Genomic DNA, 8,389 nt, shown 5'->3' on the forward strand with positions numbered 1-8,389 from the left:
CACCATCCCAAATACTCTGTGATTTTTCATATATATATATATAAAATATGTTATATATAAGTTATATATAAATTATATATTAAAATTATATATAAGTTATATATAAATTATATATAAAAATTATATATAATATATATTACATATATATTATTAATTTTTCTATCCTGTGTACTTTTTGTGTTTATTTGAAAATTTTCCTACCAATATACAATATATTGTAGATATGCAATACATTATATATCTATGTATAATATGTCATAAGAATATAATATATATTATATGTTAGATAATATATATTAGATTATACATAATATATATTATCTATAGTATTATATATTATACTATATAATTATATTAGTATATTATGCTTAATATAAATATTATTTTACATTAATTATGATATTTATATATAAATATATATCATTATATTAAGTGTAATATAATATACTCTGTGACTCCCTTCTTGGGGCTGGCACTCTTAAGTGCTAGACCTTGCCTTTCATTCCTTCTCCACATTCACAGAGGAACTTGTATTCCGGCACCTTTTTCAGAATGTACAAGGTAAGAAAAAGTAAACGTCAGCATTTTAAAGGTGGGCTTCAAGAGAGCAAAGGACTCTAAAATAAATGAGAACATCTCATTGTGAAATAATCTGGATCCCATTTTGGGACATTTTTGAAGAAAACATGCTTGAGGAAACGTCTCTACCTGATGAATTAATTTATGTGGGATCATTTGGTATAGCTTGGAAAAGAAGGAAATAAATTATTTCCACTTTTCACTCTTACAGAGTCATCCTGAAATCTTTATGGATCCAATGTTATTTGCTTCAAACCCACGCAGGGGTAGGTTTAGTGGGTGAGAATTTGAAACAAGATTGGTCATAGGTGATAATCGTTGCATCTGTGTGATGGATACACAAGCATTAATTTTTCTATCCTGTGTACTTTTTGTGTGTATTTGAAAAATTTTCCTACCAATGCCTTAGAATTTTTAGCCACATGGTATGTGCTTTGGAATCAAGTAGACCTGGGTTTACGACTGGCTCTACTATTCATAAGCATTTGGACAAGGGGCCAACCCTGTCTGAATTTGTACCCTGTGAAATAGAGATATTACTTTTCAGGATTCTTTTGAGGATACCCACACACATGAGTTCTGGCAAACAGGTTCATAGAAACAGATCAAGTAGGTCATATTTAAAGGAAAGATACCGCCTCTCAAGGCCGTTTCCCCATTTGCTGATGAGTAAGATGGCCTTTCTTTTTTATGGAGTCCCTTCCCTCCATTTTCAAGAATCTCTAGAGATGCACCAAATACATCGCCATGTTCTTCAGGCCTCACCAACTAGTGGTTCCATTTAGACACTTGACCTCTTAAGAGCTTGTGGGGCAAAGAAGTTTGTTTCACTGCCCATGTCTCTGCAGCCCTCTTTTCCACAGCCTGTGCACAGCTGACCCCCTCAGAACTCTGGGTCTGGGCTCTGATGGTTTCCCTTTCCTGCTGAGTAGAGAGACATCTCTCCCTCTGTTCCAGCACTTTTAGAAATGGGTTGCACAGTGGTGTAGGGTGGGTTCCCTGGGATGTGGGTGTTAAAATTATCCTCTATTTTTCAAAACATGTAGATCACCCAGCAGGGCTGGGAGACACAGTGGTCAGTAGCACAGTGTCCCACCGAATCTAGTGTTACTGCTGCCTTCATTGGCCAGATCCACTCCCTCAATTCCTTTGGGCTCTTGGCGATGTCTTCTTTAGGGCCTAGTTGTCTATCTTCCTTGCCTTAATCACTGTTCCCATCATTGAGTCTGAAGAAGCTCTCTGAGCCTTTGTAAAACTGGATGTGTTGGGTGGTGGCCCCCAAATAGTCCAAGAATTAAGTTCCATGAAACTTCTATGACAACAAAACTGATTCTCTCTTCTACCTCACTTCAGAGTCATACTGAAATATTTATGGATACAATGGTCTCAGTCTGACCCCACAGAGATACTTTGTAACATCCATGAAATATCCAGATCATAGTAAACCCTCAAAACAATTAGCTGTTACTAACTCCCAGATTCAGAATTACCAGCAGAGTGAAGCTAAGATACCTTGTAACAGGACAGAGACCTGGGGTCAAATTTCTCTCATTTTCCTTCTTCAAAAAGAAAATCACAGGCACCAACTAGTAAGTGTCTTGCCTCCCTTTGAGTTCTCTTCCGTGTTATTACATGTTTTTGTCTAAGATGCACTGTCGCTAGGAGGAGGTGATTTATTGAGGCCAAGAACAGGATCAATTTAAAAATATCTCAGAAGATTTTCTGGCCATTGTCTGTCCTGTTCTTTCAAGGTGTGTGTGGGAGAAGCAGTAATAACCTTGGAAAATAAATAGCACTGCCAGTTGCAAAACTGGGACATGTAAAAGTTGACTGATAACTGTATTATAAATGAACCTCAAAGCAGTGGGTGTGGCTCGTAGATCTGAGGGTGTGGTGTACTTTAGTTAGAAATTGGAAAAAAAAACAACAAAACCTTGAAGCCAATGTAGTTCTGTTTAGATTCCAGTAGTTCTAATCTTTTAAAGTTCATCTTGACATTCTTCCTCTTTTTAGAACATTTAAACAGATGCTGGGTCAAGTCTGAAAGAAGTCTACATGGACTCTTGGTTCAATTTTTCTTTCATTCTCAGAAGAAAAAAAAAACACATTAATTTATTTAACGAGCATCCGTTGTCTAAAATGACCTGATCGTAAAGATTAAATTGGTGACATAAACGTTTATTAGATTCCTGATTGTAAAATCTGAAAGTTGAAGCAGCATTTGATGTAGAAGAAAAAGCATAAAGTAATCCTGGGAGATTATCTAGGCCAATTAATTGCCATTACTAGTATCTTAAAAGTTATTTCTTATTGTTCTTCATATTTTCTCTATCTAGATATTGAAATACTACTGCTCTGTGTGTGTGTGTGTGTGTGTGTGTGTGTGTGTGTGTGAATGTGGCCTGGATTTGCTGACCCAGCCCATGGGAGAATCTGTCTCACTTGGTTCCATGAGTACCTTGACTACCCCACCCTGCAAAGGGGCTGGACCATGGGTCTCCATGTAAATGTTATGCAGGTTCATATTTGAACAGCTTGGACAGGAAGAGCGTTCTTCCTGCACTCTGCTGTCAGCATGTGCTGGATTCACTGAGTTGAGCTCATCTTTTGCATGTGAGTAGATCTGTCATCTAAACTTTCCTCTCCATGCTCTTCTTAATTTCTTGGTTTTCCTTGGTTTTAAAATATATCTAGTAGATGATCTTTTTCGTGATCTATTCAGATCTTACAACTGGTGTGTGTGGGTTAGTTTCCTCCATAAGCCTGGGATGCTGGTTTACACGGGGGCAACTTTTTAAGCTGGAAGGAAAGAGCATGATTGTTGAGAATTTTTGCTGAGCTATCCTCCACCCTTTGAGGGCTGTAAGCTCTACCTGCAACTCTCACTGTCATCCTACACGTGAAGCTCAATTTTAACAAATCACCTCCTTGTTTACTCCAGTTATTCTTACAAGGAGGAAAAACAATGTTAGACCAAATTTATGAAAATTTAGGGCCTGTTAGATATTGGATTATTTTCTGGTCACTGAGATTTATAACTATTAATCATTTGGGTATAATATCCAATTGCTTACCTTGCAAGTGTTCCAGAACAATGCAATAATATTTAATATGTGGCACAGCTATTTGATATATGTGATTTCTTTAAAATAACAGCATTATTTGTTTAATCAATAAAATATATTTATCAAAAGGCTTCTAACTAAAATGTCTCCAATACAACGTATAGCACAAAAGAAGGCTTTACACAGAGCACTAGGGCAAATGAGGTTCATTTGTGATGTAATGCAGGCAAGCTGTATTTCTGTTGCATTTATTATTTTGAGCTCAGTAGTTAGACTTTTTTAAATAAACATTTGCTCAAGTGTTGTGCTCCATTTTCCCCAAATTGTAACTGAGCGAATAGACCAGGAAATGAGAATTGCACTCTCTTTCATATCCCTTAAACGCAAACATGAGGATCGTGACCCTGATAAGGTATAAGATGAAGTCTTTTCTGCCAAAATTAGCTTTTTAGCTATAGAGCAATAATAAAGTGTTATTTCAGGCTGCATATAGCAATAATTTTTTATACATAATAGAATGTTAAGTGGGCTTTTTAATTATTATTAAGAAATCACTTCTTAAGGCGCCAGCCACGTACACCTAAGGTGGCGGGTTCGAATCCCCAGCCCGGACCTGCCAAACAACAATGATGGCTGCAACCAAAAAAAATAGCCGGGCGTTGTGGCGGGCGCCTGTGGTCCCAGCTACTTGGGAGGCAGAGGCAGGAGACTCGCTTGAGCCCAGGAGTTGGAGGTTGCTATGAGCTGTAATGCCACGGCACTCTACCCAGGGGGACAGCTTGAGGCTCTGTCTCAAAAAAAAAAAAAAAAAGAAATCACTTCTTGGTTTTTGGGGGGTTTTTTGGTTGTTGTTTGTTTGTTTTGAGACAGAGTCTCACTCTGTTGCCTTGGGTTGAGTGCCATGGCATCATCATACCTCACAGCAACCTCAGACTCTTGGGCTCAGACAATCCTCTTGCCTTCGCCTCCTGAGTAGGTGGGACTACAGGCACCTGCCACGATGCCCAGCTAGTAGAGATGGGGTCTCGCTCTCGCTTAGGCTGTTCTCAAACTCCTAAGCTCAAGCAATCCACCTGCCTTGCTCTCCCAGAGCTCTATAATTTCAGGCTTGAGCCACTGCGCCCTGCTGCCTTGTTGATTTTTGTTAAGTATGATGTTCAATAAAATGAAGCATATTTAATTTTCTCCAATTTTTATAGCTTCATTTCCCATATGCATATTAGATTATAGTTACATAAGCATATACAAATTACTAATACAATTTATTAAAATATTTTAAAGATAGTCATTTAGCTGCCCATGAGGTATAATTTCTCTTTTAAACTGAATTCAGATAGTGCCCAGTCTGGGAATTCTATTCTGTGCATGTTACTTTTCTCTGTGGAATGCTGCTTATGAAATGTAAAGTAATATTTGCATTATACATTTCCCTCTCTGACTACCTTCTGGAATCCTCCAGGACAAGGACTGTGTTGTTGTGAGTCTCTATTCCTTGTCAGTGATCCTGGCATAAAGTGGACTTTTGACAAAAGTCTTTTGCATTAAATTAAACTGGTGTCATGAGGAGGTTCAGTCACATATGGCCTGATCCAAAGTCATTTAAAGCATAGCTGAAATGCAGTAAAAGGTAGAAGGCTGCCCAACATCACTGATATATGGGAGGACAGGTATAAATTCTTGCTTGGCAAATTCAGTTGTGGATTTTTCTAAACATTTGAAGTGAGCATCTTAAAAGTTTGGATTTAAGTCATCTACCAGTCTTATACACAGCTGGGAGGTCTTTTTCTGTCCAATAGCCTAAGTTAGGATATGCTCACGGTAGCTTTATTTACAACGGAGAAAACACTCTATTTGGTTTGATCTGTGTTTGAAGGCTGGCTCCAGCATTCTGAATGCTCTTGGGCCTTAATTTCTTAATCTGCAATAAGGAAATTTTGCTAAAACCCACTGCTAAGTTTGTTGGAAGAATTAAATGACGTGATACGTAAAAGGGCTTTTGTGAATTTTAATGTGCTGACCAGATGTAAGCTGCCATTGCTATACTGGGTAACCACAAGTTCTGCAAACCCTTACTAAACCTTTACTTTTCTGTGACCAGGGTAGATAATTTCTTGGATCGATTCTAAATACTGTCCATAGAAACATGTTGGTTGTGGCAGTTAATAAGTTCTATGTTTGATTAGGGGGTATTTAAATGTCTTCATTTTTATAATGCCTCCGTAGGTTTTTTCGTAGGTCTAAACTATTTCAGTTTTAATTTAGTTTTAATTTGCTAACTAAATCAAATAATAATGAAAAGAATGTATTGGAAAAGGTTTATTATTAGAAAAGAAATTATGTTCCCACTGTATTTTTTTTGAAAGAGAAAAAAAAATTGAACAAACTTAATACCCTAAAGTCCCCCTCCCCATGAGAAATTCCTGGTGGAAATTAAAAGATTCATATATGACTTTCAAATACTTGCCCTAGCAGGCTGGAGCTGCAATTTTGTTCAGTTCTTTTTGAGCACCAAGTAACAGGTGCTGACTTAGATGTAATCCCTAGACTTTTGAGATATGGATTAAGTTTAAAATGTATGCTTTGTCGAGCCAGAAAACTGAGAGTAAGTTTTAGATCACCAGGTCAAAAGTTTTAGGTTGAATAATATTCCCATAAATAGAAATGTTGATACCCAGGTGGAATGTTCCATTTGAAGAATACTTGGCATAAGTTTATGAAATAAACTCTATCTGCCCTTTGAGTTTAGAATTTGTTTTACCCAAGAATTTATCAGGTTTTCTTTAAACAACAGACTTGTAAATATGCTTAATATTGGATTTTGGGGGCAAGTACAGCTCTGAGGAAGGGTGCCTATCAATATGCCCTATATCACCCCATTCCCATGTCCTCTCCACAAGAGCAAAGTAAATATGAGTTAATTTAAAATTGTATGAAAATATTTGCTTAAAACCATCTCTTTGGAACAGAAAATATCAATTTATTGAACTTATATCTCCTTTCTTTTTCCTTAAGGAAAATGGTGTTGAGCGCTTGTGTTCTGAGAGCCTGCCGCAGCCCAGGTTTGTCTCTTCTGTGTATGTGAATTTGTACCCATACTGAGTTGGCTTTTAAGAGAATTCTTGGACCTGACATTCCAACATATTTCTTTTATTTTTTTGGCAGGGAACATCCTATGCCACCATCACCCCAACCCAATTCATCCACAGACACTACTGTAACTTCAAGTGGTGAGTGGACTTGGAAAAACACACAAATGGGGTGTCAGTGTTATAACGTAAGCCTGCTGCCCTGTGGCTCGCTGAGTGTGTGCAAATGAGGAGACTAGAGGCAAATAGGTTTTTTTGCATGGTACTCACACTGGTAGTTTCTTCCTGTTGATAGGTTCTGCATCAGAAAATTTGCATATGGCTTCTAGTGACCTTCATGGTCAGTCACTCTGTAAGTAGGAAAAGGATATGTCTATGATGATAGAGACCCGAGGTGAGCTGCTGATATGATAGAGACCCGAGGTGAGCTGCTGATGTGATAGAGACCCGAGGTGAGCTGCTGATGTGATAGAGACCCGAGGTGAGCTGTTGAAGGGTGTCAGTGGAGTTTCTGTTCTAAGACACAAAGCAAATCTATGAGCTAGTGGAGTCACTGTCCTATAGCACAATATTTATTTAATACTAATTTTCATGAAATAATTCTTATAAAATAATTTTGAAAACATAGTCTGGAGAAAGTAAGTCAAGAGGGAAACTACATTCTTATGTAGGTGTATGTCACTGATTTTTTTTTCAATTTGTAGATAGAACAAAAATTGCAATATATTATAATGTGACTTAAGTATTTCCTATGGCCATGATTGACTGGACATAACTGGGTTTCAATTATTATACAGATGTGACACCACCTATTTAGGAAACCCTTGGAATTCTATAGAATCTATCATGTTAGAAGGATAGACCAGTTAGTAATAGTCCTCTCAGGAGGCAAGAGAATTAACCAGCTGGTGTGTTACATCCCTTTCTGCTATTTGACTTGGAAAACAAAGTAATTATTCTCAGTCATTCTTGGTGACACATCATTATAATTGACATTCGTGGGAGAAATAGACTCCAGTTCCTACCAAAACCCAAAAAGATCAAGGAAAATCCATAGTATTATTTGAACTCTACATTTAAATTTGAGATATTGGTGCTAAATTAGAGAAGCCATAAAATTATAGAAATGGACTACGTTTTATGGGTTAATTAAAGAACATCTTTATTCTCCATTTCATGTCTAATGAGGAAATGTTTTAATTAAAACTGCACCAAGATACCATTTCTCACCTGTTATATGGACAAAGATGTAAAAACGTTACACTCTGTTGGCAAGGCTGTAGGGGGATGAGGGAAAATGTGAATTTTTGTAACTACAGTAACTCCGTCTTATATTCAGAGGCTATATTCCAAGATTCCCAGTGGCTTCCTGAAACTGAGCATACTATGTATACTACATACATATGATAAATTTATTTTAGTAGTTAGGGACGGTAAGAGATCAACAATAATCAAAAAATTCTAATGACAAACTATAATAAAAGTTACATGAATGTAGTCACTATCTCTCTCTCGAAATATCTTACTGTATGTGATATTCAGACCATGGTTGACTGCAGCTAACTGAAACCAGGGAAAGTGAAACCTCAGATAAGAGGAGACTATTGTAATACACAGGGAAATTCTCTAATAGCTCTCAAAATGTTACATGCACACATC

The 8,389-nt window shown here is 37.1% G+C and overlaps 1 protein-coding gene across 1 annotated transcript in view; it reads left to right on the forward strand.

Moving 5' to 3' along the window:
- The window catches only part of LRMP (lymphoid restricted membrane protein), a 49,897-nt gene that overhangs the window by 17,947 nt on the left and 23,561 nt on the right, over positions 1-8,389 (forward strand). Inside the window, exons 7-8 of the mRNA XM_023514706.1 lie at positions 6,657-6,703; positions 6,807-6,871. Of these exons, the coding sequence (XP_023370474.1) occupies positions 6,657-6,703; positions 6,807-6,871 (112 nt within the window). The remainder of the gene's footprint in view (positions 1-6,656; positions 6,704-6,806; positions 6,872-8,389) is intronic.

Source organism: Otolemur garnettii, unplaced genomic scaffold, assembly GCF_000181295.1.
Source record: "Otolemur garnettii isolate 467f Iridium unplaced genomic scaffold, OtoGar3 scaffold00057, whole genome shotgun sequence".
Classification (NCBI taxonomy): domain Eukaryota; kingdom Metazoa; phylum Chordata; class Mammalia; order Primates; family Galagidae; genus Otolemur; species Otolemur garnettii.